Genomic DNA, 21,162 nt, shown 5'->3' on the forward strand with positions numbered 1-21,162 from the left:
GTACAGTGTGGGAATGTAATCAGCTTTTTCTAATTGAGCATTTTTTTTCATTTTTGTTAAAGCGTTCAATGATAAGAAGTAACCGAAGTGCAATGTTATCATTTTCACTACTAGCTTCATTATTTGTACTTCTTTGATCCTTAATGCAAGCTGAGTTTTTGAAGCCAGTGCTATTGGAATTTATCTATTACTGAAAGCAGAGGAATATTCTGAGGCACGTATCCATCATCTTGCTGCTGCATTTCACGTAAACCTTAATTCCTCAGATGGTCCAGAGATGTTTATGTCCTTGAAGCTGCAGTATAGGCATGGGAGTTAGACCATACTAAAAACCAAAGAAAATTCCCTTTTGAAATTAGTACGTAAATTCCCTTTTGAAATTAGTACGTAAATTCCCTTTTGAAGTCAGTACATAGCAGATCTAGCTGGTTCTCCACGAACAATGCATTAACATCATTCTATTAGACCTTGTCTCTGATTTGAACAGTCTGCAAGGAACCCAATGCCTTTTTTTTTTTTTCAGTTTTTAAAACTATTATTTTTGTACCTATGGGATTCCTGACAATAACGAACTTGCATCTGGTGTTATCTAGCCTTTTGCTGAGTTCGGGTGTATTTGGAAAACAACCATTATCTCTAGCAAAAATATCCAGCTCTTAGGAAAACTGAGATGTGGGTGCAGAGACCTCTGAATTGGTCGGAAATGCAGGGACATCCTTTGGTGCATTCTGAAGTTGCTATCCAGCCACCCTGCTTCTGGAACCTCATGTTAGCCCTGACATAATGCTGCATAAACCCACTTGTATGCCCTTTTCAGATCTGTGCTGGCTACTTATTTTCATGAAGTGTTGTCACCAAAGTAATTAGGCATCATGGAACTGGCTATGCTTTGCAGCAGCCAGCTAGGTACAGTAATGTTACGTACTCCCATCTTGGTATCTCACCTCTCTGTTACCTCAGAAAGTATGAGTTTACTGCCAAAAATTCCCTACCAGTACTGGAAGCTGCACAGCAACACTTACCATCCAAACTTACAAAAGTGAAATAATTGCCTAAGTGAATGATTGCACTTCAAGACATACATCCTGTTTCCCAGAAAGATGAACTTCCCATCATGAGGTGAAAGGAAACGACAGTTATGAGATTTGGGAGGAATCTTCTGTGCATTCGGAAGCTTGTGCCGAGAAAAAATTTGATTTCCTGTTTTGGGGCAATTTGACAGCCCTTTGTGTTTGGAAGCTCTCCAAGCATGGAACTGGAGAGGAAGGGCAGTATATGACCAAGGCAGTCAGTGAACTCTCTTCATACACTTGGAATTGACTGATGTTAAAGTTCCCTTTTACGGCTCTGTTCAGTTAATTAATATCATAAATAGTGCCTTGTTGGGGTGCTTTAGCAACCTTTCAGTCGTATGCCTATCACTAAACTACAGGGTTCCAAAGAAAATGTATGCTTTCGCTGCCTCAGCTTTCTGGACGCTCTCTCTCTTACCAAACTGTTAGCTTTTTGTCCTTTAGGGTGAGTGCCATGGGGCCGAGTGCCATCTGCTTTTGCTAAAGTATATATAATTACTCCTAAAAATAATTTATAATGGATCTTAGAAGTCTGTTCAAATTGCACTTAAGTGATAAGTAAGGCATATATATTGTCCGTCTTCAGTTTGCTTTTTCTATGGCTGTCTGGAAATGCAAATGGTTCTAAAGATGAGCCTCACTGCTAAATGAGCTTCGTTTGCTGTTCCAGCATAGCCTGGCTGGCAGAGCCATCTGCTGTTAGCTCGGCATTGCAGCAGGCCCTACTGCTTTCTGGCTGCTTGCAAGCAGCTACCCAGAAGTGGCAACAAACTTCATTGCTCATGGAAGTATGATTTGTCGAGTAGGTGCTTTCCCTACTAAAATGGATGCTCGGCCAGCATTCTTTCCAAACCTCAGGAGACCTCTGTGTGGGGGAAGTAGTGACATGGAGTATTCACAGATCTGCCCATCCATCATCCTGAAGTTTTGTGAGCTTTTATTTGCTATTGCAATATAATGAATGGCAGATTTGTATTCATTATTTTGGCAGGTTGGATGTGAATGCAGGCGAGGTGGGCAGCATTAAGAATCCAAGCATCTCTTTCACGATTACGTTCCCGTTACACTGTTTCTGACTGTGGCTCTTTGTTTGCCTACAGTCATTCCTTTGTATGGCTTCGTGACTTGACAGCACAGTGTCTCATCAACCCTGCCAGTCCCCAAAAGGTGCACTCATGTGACTAATGGGCAGCTATTAACTGTAGGAACCCAGCAGAACACTGCTGCACTTTGTCCTGATCCTCGCTCTGATCGTGGCCAAATACTGGGGGGGTTACTGGAAACGTAAACACTGTCATGCTTTTGGACTGTCTACCCATGTCTTCTGTCCCTTTCTGATAATAATAATAATTATAAAGTAAAACAATGGGCTTTGGGTCTATTCTCAACAAAGACTTCTCAGTGTTTTGACAGGAGGGTACCATAGGTTTTGTGGCTTCCTCACGCGGTCTGTTCTATTGAAAATGCACTGGATTTACTCTGTGAGGTTCCTGAAAAACTTTTTCAAGGCTAGAGCTGAATGGATCTTTTAGAGTGCAATAGTTATACCTCTATATGACACAGTAGGAAAAGCTTGACTTACTGATCGTCAATTTGTGCCCTGAAGCATGACAGTAGGTAGAATTTCTTGATAACAATAAAATATCTCTGCATGATTTGTTGTCACAGTTGTGCTTTTGCAAACATAAACAAATCAGAGTTCATTGGAAGCAACTCATCAGGTGCTGAAGACCTAAGAGTGAATCCACAGCTTCTTGATTGCTAATAGTACTTGCAAATAATAGGAAGAGAAGATAAAGATGTAAGTGCTTATATTGAAACTCAAGCAGTCCTGCCTTTAGTCTTAATTAGGATGTGAAATTTTTGTATAATTTCCTTCTCAGTGGTTTAATATAACTCTTGACTGAGGAACATCTGTTGCTGCTTCTAGAAGATACTCTTTGTTAAAGCTATATTTATTTTATGTAGCTTATGTATATTTTTAAGTCATATTCTGCAAATTATTATCTTTATGTGATCAAGAAAATGCTATAAGTACAGAGAGGCACAAAGGGGAAAAATAATGATTTTTATGTTACCTACTGTACATAGATATAAATCTGTTTTGTTTTTCCTGTTAATAAATTGCATTCTTATATCTATATTTTTAAAGTCATGTCTGCAGTTAAATGGAAATAGATAACAGTCAGATTTTTCAGGATATATAAATAGCTGAACTAGGCTGGTTATCTGGCAGTGCTGACAGGGTATTGACTGAAATAGTTACGCCTACTTCATCCCCCTGGATAATCTTCCTACCACACTCCAGGGGAACACAAGTAAGCAAGTGCAAGTAAACAACCCCAAGCTCTTATACCTGGTGGAAAATTCCAGCCCACTGTTAAATTTTAGAACAAATTCTGCGCCATGGGATATATCCACCCTGTGTATGTTTGCCCTACCGACATAGACCTAGTCATTTTGAGGATTTTATGTAGATGGATTTTCACTGCTAAGAAATGCAACCCTATGTGTATTCCCTTTAGATTCCTAGGTTATCTTTGTATTTAAACTGATTCTTAGCAAAGTGTAATTTTTTTTTCACCGTAAAACTGCTCTCTGCTTTAGTCTCACCAAGTTTAACAGTTATGACAGGTTATAGGTGAGAACTGCAAAACAGAAATCTCAGCCCTTATTTTTAGAACTTTTCTTAATAGCTGAAGAGAATAACTGAGTAGCTGGTATCTTTTGAAAGGATTAAAAATTCATAAGGGAGTAATAACATCTCAATTTTTACTTAATTAACAGAATTCCCTAATCTGAAAAAAGCTATCTAATCCTAATTAAAATATTCTTTTATAAAAGAACACTTACTCAAAACCCTGAGGTGAGGAAGCCACCAGATATTTGGGGACTTTTTTCTTTTTTTTTTCTGGAGGCATTTTCTCAGCACATATTGAAGCAATAGCTCACACAATAAATCTTGAAGGTGAAAATGGTGTTTAAAATTATTATTTCTCTCCACTTACCTCACTATGGTCAGATTTTGTCACAGAGCATGGCGGGACCCCCAGAATATAGAAGTCTGTCACTTGCATGTGGGATGTGGTTGTAAGCAGGAATCAGCAGAACGTAAATTAGTGGGAGGGAAATAGGAGTGTAACCTGATGGACCAGACTTCTCAGAGACACCTGCCTATTTCTCATCCTGTGGTTTCTTACAGTTCTTGTAATATTTCTGGTACATACAGCATATGAAAATAAGTGCTTGAGAGATAGACATACCTCAAGCAGGGAGTAAAAGAAGTATAAATCAGTTCAGATGTAATAGAGGGAATGTGAAATTAATACAGCTGTGCTCCAGGCATTTGTCAGCAAGGCTGCATGCACTTGTGTCACATGAGGGTAATCTGCTTTGTGCGTTTGTATTATCTGGGGAAATCTCTGAGCAATGCAGCATGATACAGGGGAGGGGCTGATTAACTTCTTCCAACTGCACGATGTGCAAAACAATCCTTGAAGCAAAGTCTTTTCTTCAAAAAAGGCAGCAACAATATCAAAGCTGTTGCTTGTGACCTGCCTGCAATATTTGGGTGGAGAGTAGCATGCCCTGGGCAAGGTGATCTTGTGGGGTGGATGTACCTCGTCTTTGGGGTAATTCCAGATTAGATTCCCAATGCGCTGTGGTTCCCAATGCAGTACTGAGCCGTCAGTGGATCCACTGCTGCTGTTGGGACTGTTGTGGGTTGCCATGGGTGTGGGGCATTTCCCACCATCAGAGGTTTTTGACTTGAATGCAGATGATTGACTATTAAGTTGTCAGTTAATCACACCGATTTATAAGTAGTGCCTGGGTGCTCTTCTGAAAGAGATGTTGTTCAAAAGAATTTGGGAGTAATAAAATAATTTGGGAGTGGTGCACAGCTCCTACATTAAACTTGTTGGCCTGTGCATAGAAGTTAGACTAGATGATAATTTCCCTTTCAAAGTTCATGAACTGCTAATAACCTTAATTTTGTAGGCCAGGCAAACATCAGGTAGTTAATCCTGAAAAAAAGCTGACAGATTATAAAGTCTCTCCTTGATTCCCAGGGGAGGACCCAGGTTTCTGCCTATAAAAAAAAAATTATGAAGTTAGTTCATAAAATCTGTAAGAAGTTCAATATGCTAATAGTGTAATAAAATACATCCTCTTAGTCTAGAAGCCCAAAACATAATAATAATAAGAATATATAGATATTTTAAAGGAATTTATAAAAAGGAAAGAAGTGGGTGGAAATAAGTAGGATGTTCAAATAGGGAAAGATACATTGGAGACGTTCCCTCTAACTCTGGTGGGAGATGGTCCTGGTAATGGAATGGGTTTAAACGTCTGAGTGGCATCTTGGTGGTGACCTGAAAATCTAAGTGTGCTGGTATATCTGTTTTTCTGGTATAGCATAAACATGCCAGAAGCATAATCATGTTTTATAGGAAAAGAGAGAGTTGCAATGAAATGCAATAGTATCATCTGCTGACTGTATAGGTAGTAGAAAAACTTCTGGGAGTTGCAGAGCATGTAGTTGTGTTGTACTTGGAACTGTGGTGCTATCTGTTTATATATGTTAAATTTACAATTTACAAGTGGTGAGATTAGAATTCCTGATAGTAAACATGATGGCCTGAAGGTGCATCTTGTTTAAAATGCTATGGTTTTGTTGAAACATGGAGCAATCCTGCCATCAACATGTCCAATATAACTGAACAGGAAGTGTTACATTAATAATGGGCATTTGTTCTCTTCATTTTTAATTTATTTCATATATTTTTGATTCATATGTTTTTTTTAAAGTAGATATTATAAGTTCTATTTCACTTTTTTGTTTCAGCGGATTCGAGAACTAGAAGATAAAATAGAACTTCAAAAGAGGCAACTCAAAGAAATTGAGGAAAAGGTAAATAAATGCCTGGGCAATGCCAATGTTCCCTCCTCCTTCCCCTCAACAATTTATTTTTCCCAGTTATTTTGATGTTAGTAGTATTTAACCTAATATCGGGAGATCTATTTTAATACAAGAAACATCAAATCTGAAGTTCAGTACTGTATTAAATGAGGTAACCACAAACTGAACTGAAAACTGGTAATCAGTTAAAATGAATAATGTTTTCTTTACCTTAATGTTGCATTAGCAGGAGACCTCTCAAGGCTTCATCATTTTCTGATATCCTTCTACTCCTGGTTGGGTGGAGGACTTCCTTCTATCTGTATCATATTTAACTGTTTTCCTTGAGATTAAATCTCTTTCTGAATTTGACTGCCTGAAGGAAATTTTTGTTGTCAGAGAATCAATGAGTGATACACTTCTACTTCATTGGTCTTTTGAAGGTTTAATATGTCAGTGGATAGAGACTGGCATCTACTTGCCGCTGACACTGAACACAATGATTGCTTGTGGAGGGAAATCCTTTCTTTTGAAGGAGCAGCAGTTTGTATATCCAATGCCTGTTGCTGGTTGTAGCTACGGGCAGCGGGTCACTTATACTTACTTTGTCATGAGTATGGCTTCTTATTCGCCCCTAGGAATGTATTCAATTTTTAAGTTTTATGTAAAATTCTGTCAAATCAGAAAATAAGGGTGGCAGTATTTTTGCCCTATGTATTCTTCAACAAACTGTCCTGCTTCCGAACGCTATACATAACAATAATGTAAAATCTCAGTTTTGTTCTTCCGGCCAATATATGAGGAAAAAGTGCCATTTAAACACTTCATGATTTCCTCATAACTGATTCTCTGCCCTTTTAGTTACATTTAGTTTGTGCCCTCGGCTGGGTAAGTCTTGATTCAGGCAAGCTTTCACAAATGTAATTATAAGTACATGCTTGACTAAGTTACAGAGCCAAGCCTGATGTTTATGAAGTTTACATAATCCACAAATGTTGCCCTCAAATACTGAATTTTGTACCCTGTACCCTCTTTTTGTACCCTCTTTTCAGAGTAAGATTGGTATACTGTGTCTCTCTTTCAAATCAACTCAATTAATATTGCTGTAAGACTAACTGCTGTAAAATTATGTCATCGGATTTCATATTACATATCTTACATCTTTTTTCTTTTCTTTTTTTCCTCATTTTCTTTTGATCTTATTTTATAGTTTTTGTTCCTTTTTTTGTTTTTTTCACTAGCATTCATTCTGTGGCCTTGATGACACAACTGAGCCAAGACGTGTGGTTGGTATTCTTTATATTGTTTTGTACTCAATTTTTATCTCCTAGATTTTGCCATGTTTTAAGAATCATCTATGTAAGACCCTGATACTCTGGGAAGGCTTTACTGATTTTCCTTGCACATAGAGGAAGAGTCACCTTTAAGATCCAAATTGGATGCCTTCAGTTAGCTTCCTAGGCTTCTGCAGAAGGTCATTCAGTTTTCAACAAGATATGATTTTGCATTCTAAGATATTGACTGCTGGAACTACAATGGGTTCTTCTCAGTTCTGTAGAGTGGGTACATTTTAACCTAAAAGTTCAGCTATAGGCTCGTACCTTCTGTCATGCAAGAAAATTGGAATATGACTGACCTTCTTTGTGCCCATGAAATATAGCAAGGATGAGACTAAGAAATCTGCATGTGTCTCCCTTCAAACACAACCATCATTCCCACTACCCCTTCCACAGCATGCTGACTCTTTCAGCTCAATGCAAAAGACAGAGTGAATTTCTTTAGCTGTAGCAATAGCTATAGCTAAAGACTTAGAAAGGCTTACCTTTCACACAGAACAGGAAGGAACTACAGGTTAGAGACAAAATCAGTCCAAGCCCTCTTCCCTGGAGCAATGTAAGTGGCATGCTGCCTTTCAGTGAGGATGATAGCTCCACAACCTAACTGACAGAAGATTAAGATATGATTTAAAACTATAGAAGATTTATGTAGTCTTTTTAAAAAAAAAAAAACTGAAAATATGCAATATTTTTACTTTTGAATGTTTTCAATACTTTTTCTTCATTGAAATCTGTTTTGAATTACATTCGTGGAAACTGCTTATGGTAAGAGATTGTGGTCAATTCAATCAACACATTTATAAGCTGCTGTCAAGTACTATATGATGAAGCATGATGACAACAGTCAATCCAAAAAAAGCTATTATATTTACCTTATATTAAGCCTGAAACTGTATTATCATCTGCCCAGACTGCAAGTACTTCTGAAAAATCAGTCCTGTATTATGGCCTCTTTTACAAGTTTATTCAGCTCCTGGTAAGCCCTGCTGTTCAGTTCCTCTTGGGAACTGGCTCAGGTCTTCCATTACTAGATTTTCTGCATAGGTTTTATGTTTTGAATTGAAACAATGGTAGATGCTGGTGGGTATAATACAATGCAAGTATTACTGACTTGCTACAAGTGCAGTAGCTTTCTTTTGATTATTAGATGGATATTGAAAATTAAGTGAAATTCAGCTATAGTTTTTACAGTTTTTTAACCTTTCATTTTGATTTTGCCTTCCTTTTGTAAAAATATAAAAATAAACAACATAAAAATTTAAAAAAGAGCATATGATTATAAAGATGTGTTTGAAGAAATGGGATGGTGGTTTTGGTTCTACTGATGGTGGTTTTGGTTCTTGTTGTTTTGAAGCTGACATCAAACTTTTAGGAAGAGATTGTGATGGGATGAATGCCAACACTTATTCCTAAATTAATTTTGTCTATCTAAAGCTGAGAAGAATATTTTTTTTTCTTTTTGTTTTGTTTTGTTATACAGGCTATTAAAAGAACCTATGGAGTGAACAGCTGAGTCCACGTGCAAAAATATAGAAAATATTTATTGAGCAGCTTTAAATTGGTGCATTTTTTTCATAAAACTGTTTGCATAATACTTGAAGCTGCAAAATATTTGAATTTAAAATTAGAGATTTTTTAAACATATAGCTTCAAGCTGGAATGATTGAATAATCAAATAGGGACCAGCACATCATAAACACTGAAAAAAAGTCTAAACAGAATTTACACTCATACACCAATCAAACACTGGAAAAAAATACAAGTGCAATTACTGGCTGCTATGTGAACTGTTATCTACCAAATGGTTTTCTTACAGTACTGAGATCTTTGTCTCCATTCTGCATGCTTTCAGCAAATGTTGTTTTCATTTCACCCAGCAAACACAAAATCTCCTTTTTAATATCTATATAAAAACCTAAGTGTTTGACAATGAGTTCTCTATAGTAAATAGCTGACAGAATAAAAAACAAAAGACAAAAAACAAAAACAAAACTATCATAAGTTGGAAACAAATAGAGATTTAGAGCCCCACAGTGACAAAATTGATATTAATTTCAAAAGTTGGAAATCCACAGATGGAGAAGAGAAGGGTTTTAAAGAAAAGGCAAAATAGAAGATTGAACTAAGAGATCTTTGAAGTGGCTAACAGCTGCATGGGAGAAGTGAATTTTTTGAATATTTCTTGAAAATTAAGGCAATAACTTGTAAAAATAGCCCTGGGAGAATAGAAGATTCTGAGATGGACTGCGAAGTCAGGAAAACAGAATGAATAATACTCTGTGCTCAGTTACCTTGTCAAGAAGAAAAACGGGCTTGAAGAAATTGATGTGTAAATGAATATGATAAGCACAGAAGTATTTGGAAAGAAATATTTTGAAAAGATGGTATCCTCATGAAAGAAGGTTGATATTTGCCATCAGGAAGCAAAAATAGCACAACCTCAACCAGCGAAGTTGAATTTACACAGTCAAGGACGTTGACTACGTGAACTGCAAGAAAATTTTTGGGTGAAGCACAGACTGAAAAAAATGGAAGTTGAAAAGAGTTATATAAGGTGGAGAATGGTTAGAAAATTCAAAAAGGTTAGCCTTTTCTTTCAAAAAGAGAGAAGCAAATAGCTGTTTCAGAGCTGGAAAGACAATATGGAGAAAGAGGTAATTTTAATTATTTCTGGAATGTAGAGGCAAGCTGACAATATTAAAAGCACAATATTTAAAGTTTCTCCTCCTAAGCATTTTCTTGAAAATCATCTCTGTGTTAAAAGGGCTATGTGCAAAACTACAGGTAGACAAGTCTGCTCCCATGGATGCACTGAACTCCAACACAAATGTAGAGTGGAATGATGGTTATGATTATATCAGATAAAGTGGAAATTATGATTGAAAAAAAATAATACGAGGCAAAGAACAATCAAGGCAGCACAAAGAAAGGTAGGGAACAGATGTATCATAGCAACTGCATATCTCACTGTTGGAGGTGCAGGAAGCAGCCTCAAAAGAAGCCAGTTGTCTCAGATAATATTTTAGACTCTGAAGTAAGATCAGAGATGTAGCCTTCATGAAGAATCACCAGACAAGGTCATTCATCTGCTGAAGGAGCTGAGGCACTCAACAAGATTAATTCAGTCAGATGCAGCAAATTGCGGTTCATGTGAGGATCTGAATAATCCTGTTTCCTGACACAAAGCACAATTTAAGTTAGAAATGATCAAGCCGGTCACAAGGATCATGCAAAAGTTTGGAAACTCTATGCCCAGAAGAATGTGTTGCTCGCAATGTTTTGTTCAAAAAGAAATAAGCATTTAAAGAATGTGTTAAAGCTTTTAGCAGTGTGATGACAGAATGTGGAAAAATGAGAGGTCTTCACTGCAAATGGAAAAGTTTTGTCATAACTCTGAAGAGAAGGACCATAACCAGAGATAGTCAGAGCTTTGGATAATGGAACCAGGTACCGGTGATGGAACAGAAATTGGAAAGTGAGATTAGATTTACTTGGTGAAGAAACACTTTCTTCTACTAAATATGTTTGCTCATCACTGCTTTGGAAATTGAACCAGAAGCATAAACGCGGGATGGTCATTCAACATGTGGCTGCCATGGTAAGTGCTCAGCAAAGACAGGAGATGGTCTTGTTACAAAGCAGAAGCAGTATGAGCAGTTTTTATTATCTTCTATGCATTTCTTTATATTGTAATTCAGACGTGACAATTTTCTCAAAGAAACTGGCTGATTTGGGTGAAATTTTCCATGACATTCATGATGTTTTTATTCTGTCCTCAGCTAGCAGGATTGTAGTTTTGAAAAACTGAATGCAGCATTCCAGTCTTGCTATCCATTGCATGTTGCTATCTACTATAAAACTGAGAACAGGTATTATGTACTAACTGGTTATATTCAATCTAAGGTATAATGTACTAACTGATTGTATTCAGTCTATGGAAGATGCTGTGCCAGATTATTACTTTTTGTGACACAGATTTTAAATAATCTCTCCCAGCTGTATAAGGAAAGAAGGGAATGATAGTTTCTGATTTCTGAGATCAGTTGTAACAGTTTTGCTGGTCTTATGTTGAAGTACTCAGTACTTTTCAGGATGAAGCATGAGCAGCATAGAAACCTCCTGAATCATGGGAAATGAAAAGATTTTAGAAACTGTTCTATTAACTTTCATGATATTTATATCAGTGACTAAAAGTCCACTTATAAGCAAGAACATACAGTAGAAATATGTGAGTGGAAATCAGTGTAATGATTTTAAGTGCTAGATTATTTCCTGCCTGGTCTTTCCTCTCTTTTTTTATGTGGTGGCTACTTTCTGCAAAATGTACCACTAAGAGTTTTTCCTTTTTCAGCTTATGAGTCATATACTAGGCTGGGGCATGGTTGAAAATCACATTAATTTAGCTTGCACGGTAAATTGTTAATGTGCAGAGTAATAATGTCCGCTATTACTACATATATTTATTTTGTGGTAGTACACAGGGGTGCTTATTGTCTGGGAGCATGCTGCCTATTCAAATTCACTTTACAAATAATACATACAGAGAAAATGTTAGTGTCTCAAGGAGCTCAAAATCAAAGATTCTGTTCCCTTTGGCAAATTATACCGGCCAGGGAAAAAAAAAAAAAAAGAATATGCTTACAGGTCTCGGGAAACCAAGGAGGGACTTGGGCTGGTAAGTCTAGAGAAGCTCTTCATAAGTGTTTTGGTTTTGTTCTCCATGTACATGGATTTGTACTCTGCTTGCCTTTCCACACTTTTTTTTTTCCACACTAGGTTTTAAGTATCATGGCTTCTCAAGGGATTGAGGAGTGGCTGAATCTTTTCAGGTCTAGATAGTAGACCTTGCATAGCTGATATAAAGCCAAAGAGTGATACAATAGGCCAAAATAATACCATTTTATGTAATTCACCATGGGTGGGAATAGCACCCATCAAAATGTGGAGCACTAAGCGAACTGTTTTTATTCTTTTTGCACTGATTTGATGTTATTTTTTTCTCTTCAGTGGCAAAATAATGTTACTTTTTTTTTTTCCTTCTTGGTGCTGCAGATCCAGCATTTGTTTAGACAACAAAACAAAATACAAAACAAACAAACAAGCAAAAGCACGAAAACGTAATTGCATTATTTTGTGACAAAGAGGTCCAGTCTTGGTGGCTAAACTCCAGTTATAGGTCCAATTCCAAACCTATACAAATTTAGAGAAAGCAAAGGCATTTCTGGTGTCAATTATTGGCCTATTTTTTAATGAAGGCAGTGTATATAAATGAAGGTGAACTATGGGCTGAGGAACTATTGCTGAAATAGGTAAAGGAAAAGAAAGAAACATCTTGACTTTGAAACCCCAAGTTTGAAAGTTCCTCTATTGTCTTAAAATAATAAAAATATCATATATTTATCCAAAATAAGATCTTTTATGATAAAAGTACTCAGTTTTATCAACTTTTCTATTTAGTAGAAAATTATTCCCTTTTAAAAAGTTTGATACCTAATTCCTTCATGAATTAGTCTAATTGTATCTTTTATAATGATCTCATATTGTAAACTGAAACTCCTTTGAGTTTCACATGCTGCATTACTTTGAGGCTAATGAAATAAGACTCTCTCATAAATAATAAATGTTTTCAGAACTGAGGACTGTTCATCTGACCATCAGAGAGGCTTAGACTCGTTGTATGCTTAGACTGTAATACATTGAGAATTTAGTTTTTTTCATCATGGATCCTTCATCTGGGAGAGAACAAGAATTCTGTTACTGTATTAAAATGCTTAGTGATGAAGGTTATGATACTCTGAATTTTAATGTTAAAATTGATACTTCCTGGATTTTCCAGCAATTAGAAGATGCAAGCAAACCTGATAAACAAGCAAACAGTGCTGAACAAGAGAATTTGAACCTCAGAATAAAAGAGCTGGAGAAATCGGAGCAAGAACTGAAAGGTGTTTTAGAAGACTACATGGATTCAGATTCCATGCTAAGAAATAGGTAAATAAATTTCTTTCTTTACATTTGAAATTAATGTTATATGACAAACCGACCCTTTATTTTGCTCAATTTAGTGGATGTCAAATGATTCGTGCAAAACTAGCAAAAAGAAAGACTATCCATTTTAAGGGTGTCTAATAAAATGAATTTATAAATGTTTTGTGTAGCTGTCAGAATAGAAATTCAATATTCAAATTTTTTACATCAGATTTCTAGTACGATCTAGAATCTACGAGCACATAACCAGAGAGCTTCCTCAGGATATTTCATCCTTAAATGTTCATAAGGTGTAAATTCTCCTTGCAGAATATATCACTTTTCTTTTAAGAGTTAATTTTGGAATAGGAAAATGTAATTATGTTTAAATTTGAAGTTTTGTGCTGCATAGAAGAAATTCCTTGTTTCAAAAAGAAGCATGGAGACATGTATGTTAATGCTAATCATTAGTGTAGCTAAAGATGTCATTAAGCATTAATTATGTAGTTGACTGGAATAATAAAATCAAGTTTTTGATGCCTGGCAATTGCACTATTCTAAACAAAGCTAGAGACTTTAAAGGATAGAAAATTTAAATGGCATTTAAAATGACTACTTGTATAATTTCTGAATTGCTTTGTTTCATCAAGAAATTTGGCCAGAAATGTTTTAATAATGTGCTTTTTGTCAAAATAAAAATAACTATTTATTTACTCATTTATTTTGAATAGAAGCTTTCATGGGAATAGGCCTATTTTAACAAAGATTTTTGGGAAGAAGAGAGATGGGAAGAACTTTATTTAAAACCAAAACAGAGAAAGTATGAGAAAACAGTTCAAGGAGAGTAGATGACCAGGAGAAACCTGCCTGGGTTATAGGAAGCCTGTTTTCATGTATCTTGGGTATCCAGTAGAAAGAAAAGCAATTCTGTGCCACAAGTTCTTGTGGTTTGTAGCACAAATAGACAAGGCAAGGAATGATGTGGAAGGCAGAACTGTTGGAAAATACACAGAAGCAGAGTCAGTAACTCTCTCTAGTCAGGGCAGAGTTTGGGGCTGATGTGGCCAAGTTTTCTATGGTACCTGTGTTGGATTAGGCTGCGTTAGTGCCGGTGATGGGGAGAACCTCATCAGGTTCACTTTGATAAATGAGTAGGTACTTATTTAATGATGTGTTTTCTATCTTTATCCTGTTATGTTAATATGATGGAATGCATTCTCTGTTGTCATAAAATTTGAGTTTGCTAAACACGAGCCTGGCAAAATCCTGTGATTGGATACATGTAGAGACCAGAGTTGTGGTTATCCTTAACAACTTACCATTGTTACTTCGTAAAACATGCCAAGCTTCAGTGAACTTTGATCTTGTAAATGTGTTTGCTTATGGTTTTCATATTAAACAAGCAGAGAGAGAATGAACATAGACACTGTCTTTAACAGCTTTGAGAATCTCCAGTGAAATGTGCAAACCCCGAGACTCTTGCTCATAATGAAGTGTTTATTAGTAGCAAACAAATGTGTTACAATTTTTATTGTTGGGAGAAAAAATGAAAAAATAAGGATAAATAGATGCATTGATGATGACAGCTTATCCATCTGGAACTATACTGTTCAGTATTTAATCAGCAAAGATCTTCATTCTCAATATCACAGGATGAAAGAGCTGGAGCTGTCACACAAAACCCTTCTTGTGATGATTGATCAGCTAAATGTGAAGGTGCACAAGGTTGAAAATGCAAATGTGCGTGTTAAAGAGAAACTGCGAGTCATTTGGGAGGAGCTGATGAACTTGGTAAGGAGGATATTGTTTCAAATGACCTAGTTTAGCTCCTCTTTATGGTAATAATTTATAAGTCAATCTCATCTCCAGTGACCTGTCTTTTTTTAGGCAATATATCTTCTCAGCCTTGCTCTTTTTATATAACCTGAGCAATCAGAAGAACATTTTTTGTTTGTGCCTCACTTTGTGTTTCTCTAATGCTTATGACAGCACTGACGTTGTTTTCATTTGAGCCCTTGATCTTTGGGATACATGCTCTCACTTCCTTCTTTCTCCCCAGTCAACCTGTTCCTTCTCCAAAAGTCAGACTTATCTTTCTGGCATCATAGTAACCATTTTTTTTCACACACCCATCTCCCCCCTCCATGTGATTCAACAGCACAACACAACCATCACAACCTGGTTCCTGTACAAAACACAGCTGCTCAGCCTGTCATCTGATTCTTGAATTGCTCACATATTTTCAAGCTGGGCCCCGTCTGCTGTTGCAACTACTTCCATCTTCCTGCTAGGCTTTGGGTCCGTGTATCCCATTCCAGCCTTCCCAGGCTGATCTGTGTCTTGCCTTTTTCCCTGGATGTGCAGTCATGTGGGTCACAGCTCTGCAGATCCCGTCCTACGTGAGCCTTTCTCTTCAGGGTGCATGGAGCAAGCTCATTGCAAGGCACCTCCTACTGCTGATTTCCTTCCCTTGCAGCTGCCTCTCCCCCACATTTTGAAATTATCAGCTCTTCAGTAGAAAACCCTCAGTTCTCTTGAGCATTCATAAATACATAGGAATAAATATTTATGTGTCAGGAGGCTTGGCTGTTGTCTGATAACACATACAACAGACTTTTTTCCCCTAGTTCGCACAGCTCATTGGATGGATCCATTAAAATGGAGAAGGAATCAATGTTCTTCTGGGACAGTCTACAGTGAAACAATCTCTTTTAATTCAGTTTATCATAATATACACTTCCATTTTATCAGTATTTTAAGTCAAGGTTGAATAATCTGACAGGACACTAGCACTATGTGGTACAACTCATGAATATGAGCAGTAGTCTTTGCTTTTTTGATTAAAAGTGAAATGTACTTTTCAAGATTCATTATATGTTCCCATCAACAGTTAAATAAACCTAAATAACAGCCACACCTACATGACTTTGTATAGCATTTCAGCCTGGTGTTCCTCCTGTCTTGTCCTTGCTCGTGAACACTTCTGATGGGAACATACCAGAGATCAAGAAGACTGACCAAAGAAGTGCTCGAAGAAATACAGCAATGTCTCTGTCCTTCAGTCTTGCTTAAAAGTTGCCACAATGGCACTATGATACTGGTGGCTGTTTCTCTGCTCAAAACAAGGGCAGCGAGTGAATCATGAAAGCCTTTTCTGCCTCTGCCTTTCGTTGACCTCTTTCACCTCTATACGTTCAAGCACACTTTGGTGCAAACAAAAATACTAAAGTCTTTCTCAAAAAGATTCAGCAGTCATCTGTTCTTTTCTCCTTTTACCGTGAGCTCATAAAAGGAGCTGACAGATGACAGGTATGGGGAAGGGCAAAGGGCAAAAAAAAAAACTTGGTCTCTTACAAGTGCATCTTCTGTTTTCTTTAAAAGAACCATGGCTTCTCTGTCTGTAACATCTCAGTGCTGTGTGAGTGTCAGCGTCAAGGATGTATTATTGTATAGTTCAGAGCTGGTTGTATGAATTTCAGTCCAAGGTTTCTTTTTATTTAATATGTATTGTATAACATGCAAAAGAATGTGTTTAAAAACTTCCTGTATTTTTTGCTTTGTTTTTCCTTCTGAGATATTTCTGTGAAATGATAAAACAACAGGTCAGTTTTGCTCTGAATGTAGGATTTTACTGGCTTTTGAATATTGCTACTTTTCTGAGTTCTCAGAAAAAAAAGGCAGAATTAAAATTAAGAAAAAAATAAGAAAAACGGTAAGAGAAGAAGAGATTTGGTATTGAGATGTTAACCATGCAAATCACTGAAATTGTAGGTTGAAAACCAAGAAAAGTCAGAGAAGAAGCAAAAGGAAAAATTACATTGGCTTCAGGAGCAGCTGAAGACAAAAGAAGATGAAGTAAAAAGCCAGTCAGAATATTTTGAGCACTACAAGCAAAAGCAGAAGCGACAAACAACAGTGCAGAGAGAAAGGGAATGTTACCTGCGGGGAGAGGTGTCCAGGCTGGAAAAGCAAGTGTTAGATCTCAATGCCCATATTGCTCGTTTGACATCTGAGTTAGAAGAGGGGATGGCACAGTGTCTCCAACAGAAGCTGGAATCAGCATCCACTGATACTCAGGGCTATAAACTTTCTGAAATGGAAGTAACGGAATTGAAAACTTGCATTGAAAACATGGAGCATGACATGAAAAGCCATGTTGAGTCATTTCAGCAAAATCTGAGGTTCTTAAGGGAAAAAGGGGAGGACAACAGAAGAGAACAGGCAGACCTGCTGACTGAACTCCAGTGCTACCAGGACACTGAAGACTTTCTCAGGAGAAAATTGGAAGAATCTTGCAATTATGTTTATAATCTGAAATTATCTGAAATCAAACTATGGAAACAAGTGGAAGACCTTTTGGATGAAAACAGGGTTTTAAAAGATCAAGGTAGAGTGAAGTTAAAAAAGAAGGAAGAAAAGGACTCACAATTTACGAGATTGGAAAATGGAGACAGCAGTGCTGACCTGGTAAGTAAATGTAAGGTGAAGTATAACAAACTTTTATCTTTGAATCACTTCAGATTACACTTGTCATTAGGTGTACAAAGGAGATGCAAGACAGGCTTTTTCCTTCCTGAATTTCTTTCCTTTATTTCTGTTGATGTATTAGAACTTCAGTGTCTAATTCACACCGACTGGAATCAGTAGCTGGAGTTTCATTGCATCCCTGCTTTTATTAGGTGCACATTGAGGGCACTTCACAAATCTTGTTTCCTCACATTTTAAAGTGATGTGCCCAAGGCAAAAAGTCTCAGTTGGCACCTGAAAGAAAGCCTGGGAGAACTTTTAAGACTTGTGAACACCATTCAGAGGAAGAGTACACATATGGTTGGGTGACTTTTTGCATCTTATTCATGCCCGGATGCTGAAGAAAAAAAACATAACTGAAAATAAATCTTGGCTGTGAGATCTGGACAATGGAAAACAAGGGAAGATGGATACCATATTCATGGCAAGGAGTGAGTTGAGATATTTGATGGTTTGCAGCTCCACATTATTGTGATGTGCTCTGAATACACTGAATAGGATTTCTTTGCTTCAAGCAGTTCACTCCAGCGTTGCATGGGAAAGCTCTGCATTTACTGTAATATCGCATTCAGCCTCTGCCAATTCATTTTGCTGACAAAGAATAATTCTTTTCATGGAGAGGACTCAAACAAGGTTTTATTCTTTATGCACTTGGTTAGAGGGTATTTTTAGTCTGATGATTTGTTAAATAAAGTGAAATAAGTTAAGCCTCATGCTCAGCTATCCCATTCAGATTGTGACCTGATATCCCTAGAACTATCCCAATTTTAACTGCAATTAACTGAGAGGTAATGGGCATGAATAAAACCCCTTAATGAAGGAGGACAATCACACTGAATAATTCCAGGACTGGGAGAAAGTAGAGAGGATCCTTTGTGCATAAAAGCCTAGAAGAAATCAAGAAGATTTTAATCTGGTACTTGAACGCATCTTAACAAAAGTAGTGATTTGGTACCATTTCTGGCTCTATAATCCCAAAGAAGTGAGTTCCAGGAACTTTTTTTTTTTTTTTTGGTGTGTGTGTGTGTGAGTGTGTGTACCAGAGAACGATTGGTAAGATCCTTCTGCAGCGCATAGATGACCTCTACTTAGCTGCTCTGATTTGGCAGAAGGACTCACTGCTGTTGCTTATTTTTATACATCACCTGAGCCAGGCTTAACATATTTTTAGAGAGACTTGCAGTGGGTCATACACAGGTACAACAACCTAGTACACTGTGAGGAGACTGCCCAACTAAAATCAGGAGGGTTGAGGGCTTTCAGAGCCAGAGAATAAGTAGTGGAGAATTATTTTGTTTGAGAATATTCAGAAAGGGAGAAAGTAAATGTTGAGTTATTTGAAGGTGTGAGAGCAAGATATATCAGCTGACTAATGGCCTGAATCCAGAAAGTCTTCAAGAAATAGAACCAAGTGTTTTTCATTCTATGCTGCACCATGGTAAAAGGTTATTTTTTTCTCCTACACAAAGTTTACTAATCATTTCTTTTCCAATTATTCATTTATAGCTATGTTGTCTTAGGAGTTTACCGAGTTACCCAGTCTTTGGTATAAATGAACATGCCATAATACATGCTAGGCCGGTGTACTTTGTTCTGATGCACAGTAGATTGTGTTCCTTAAATCCTGTACATAGCATCAGCAGCATCAAACCTTGTGTATTCTGCATTGCTGGTTGTATTTTCCTCCTTTTTTGGACCTGCTCTGAATTCACATGGATTTTTCCTGTAGAAAATAGTGGCTTGAAATAGTAGGAAATACATTTCAATATCTATGATAAAAGGAGGAGGGAGACCTCTGGCGTTGTATTGTAAAACTGAAGAGGGCTTTTTCCCCTCAACTCATGTTTTAGTATCACCTATTAAAAAAGAATTTCCTAATCTCATTACATTGGTCTTGGAGTATTCAAACCAAAAGAGTTACAAGAAAAATCCTATTTAAGCTCATCATACTTTATCACCAGGAATACAGATGAGGAGTTATGTGCAATACAAGAAAGATTTTCATGCTGTTACTTTTCTGGAAAGCTGCTGGTGTATCATTTTTCACTGAAAGAGCAAATACGATCATTTGTCTATTCCTCAGCCAGGAAAAAAGTAGTTTGTGAAGGCAGGCTTAGCGGACCCATGTGAAATACACACGGTATGAGATTCCTCACTCAATGTTTTGTCATTCAAATTGCCAAGCACATCAATTATTCTGGAAAACTAGGTGAAATGAATCTAATGGAGGAGTGTGGTCACATAAATCTCATTAGAAATGTGAATTTCCAGGATTGGTTTCAGGATCTTGTCTGCAGTGTCTTGATTACAGCTTATGCCTGAATGAAAAATGCACAAAAAAGCAGCTGGTACCATGTACCTCTGTCTTTATTTATCAGGCAATTTCTAGATGTGAATATCAGGGGATTATTCAAAGTTTTGGTGAAGGAAAGTTAAGAAACACTAGGTGATGCACCTTCCTACAGCTTTCATATGACATTCAAAGCATGGGTTTCATGCTGTGATGTTTCTGGCATTCAAGCATAGTATCTTTTACACCTTCTTGTATAACCATCTTTTGATGGAACCCACATATTAATAAAGAAAAGATATCTGGGACAAAATAGAGGCAAACTTGCAGGTAAAGAATGAGTGTGTTTCAAGGAAGTAACATTAGCTTCAGTATTACTGAGAAAAAGAAGGAAGAAATCTTGGAAGTACTGTGGTTTCCACTTAAATCATGCCACCCAGTCAAGGTATCATAACTGGGCATTATAATGCAGAATATGGCTTGGGTTGAAATCAAAATTATTCTCACACAAAATTATTCTGGTAATAGTGTGGAAAATCAAGTGGCTTTTGCAGACTCACTATAGAGTTGAAGGCTTTGAAGTCACTGCCTTTTCCATCTGTATCTAACTGTAAAGCTGCAGCTCAGCCCAGAGGGAATGAGATTTTTATTGCTGGCATCTGATGTGTGGGAAGACAGAAGTTACTGTGTTGGCTTGGTTTCTGTGCTGTAGCCTGTTCTGGCTACAGCCTCAATTATGTCTTTTGTTGAGAAATCAAACCTGATTATTCTGTTCACTAAAAATGAGCAGGGTAAATGCGAAATGATCTGCAGTGTATCAAACATTAATGGTATCTGCTTTGCACCAGAAATTGTCCCAGTATATAAATTCAATCAGAGAGTGAAGATAGATGAGCAGGATATGAAATCTATAATTACAGTATTAACTGTAAAGAAAAATTTGTTCTGAACAATTATTCTACTTTTTGTAAAGAACTCTGCCAGTCTAGGAGCAATTGTCTTTGTAGCCTGCAGGACGCTGGGCACCAAAATATTAGTCTCATTTCCTCTTTGATTAGACTTTCTTTTCTT

At 37.0% G+C, this 21,162-nt stretch overlaps 2 protein-coding genes across 20 annotated transcripts in view; both read left to right on the forward strand.

Moving 5' to 3' along the window:
* Positions 1 to 8,929, forward strand: part of JAKMIP1 (janus kinase and microtubule interacting protein 1) — a 154,778-nt gene extending 145,849 nt beyond the window's left edge. For 10 of the 11 annotated variants that reach the window (XM_048046323.2, XM_048046290.2, XM_048046345.2 and 7 more), the window contains 3 exons: positions 5,920 to 5,985; positions 7,215 to 7,259; positions 8,791 to 8,929. In XM_048046323.2, coding sequence (XP_047902280.1) covers positions 5,920 to 5,985; positions 7,215 to 7,259; positions 8,791 to 8,823 — 144 coding nt within the window. In that variant the 3' untranslated portion in view covers positions 8,824 to 8,929. Of the gene's footprint in view, positions 1 to 5,919; positions 5,986 to 7,183; positions 7,260 to 8,790 lie in introns of all 11 variants that reach the window. The other variant, XM_048046340.2, reaches the window with a different exon arrangement.
* A 1,771-nt stretch (positions 8,930 to 10,700) lies between these two features.
* Positions 10,701 to 21,162, forward strand: part of C4H4orf50 (chromosome 4 C4orf50 homolog) — an 82,435-nt gene continuing 71,973 nt past the window's right edge. For 8 of the 9 annotated variants that reach the window (XM_066995632.1, XM_048046191.2, XM_048046176.2 and 5 more), the window contains exons 1-4: positions 10,701 to 10,908; positions 13,147 to 13,298; positions 14,927 to 15,065; positions 17,046 to 17,741. In XM_066995632.1, the coding sequence (XP_066851733.1) occupies positions 10,882 to 10,908; positions 13,147 to 13,298; positions 14,927 to 15,065; positions 17,046 to 17,741 (1,014 nt within the window). In that variant the 5' untranslated portion in view covers positions 10,701 to 10,881. Of the gene's footprint in view, positions 10,909 to 10,939; positions 11,180 to 13,146; positions 13,299 to 14,926; positions 15,066 to 17,045; positions 17,742 to 21,162 lie in introns of those variants that run through there. The other variant, XM_066995629.1, reaches the window with a different exon arrangement.

Source organism: Anser cygnoides, chromosome 4 (assembly GCF_040182565.1).
Source record: "Anser cygnoides isolate HZ-2024a breed goose chromosome 4, Taihu_goose_T2T_genome, whole genome shotgun sequence".
NCBI classification, from domain to species: Eukaryota; Metazoa; Chordata; class Aves; order Anseriformes; family Anatidae; genus Anser; species Anser cygnoides.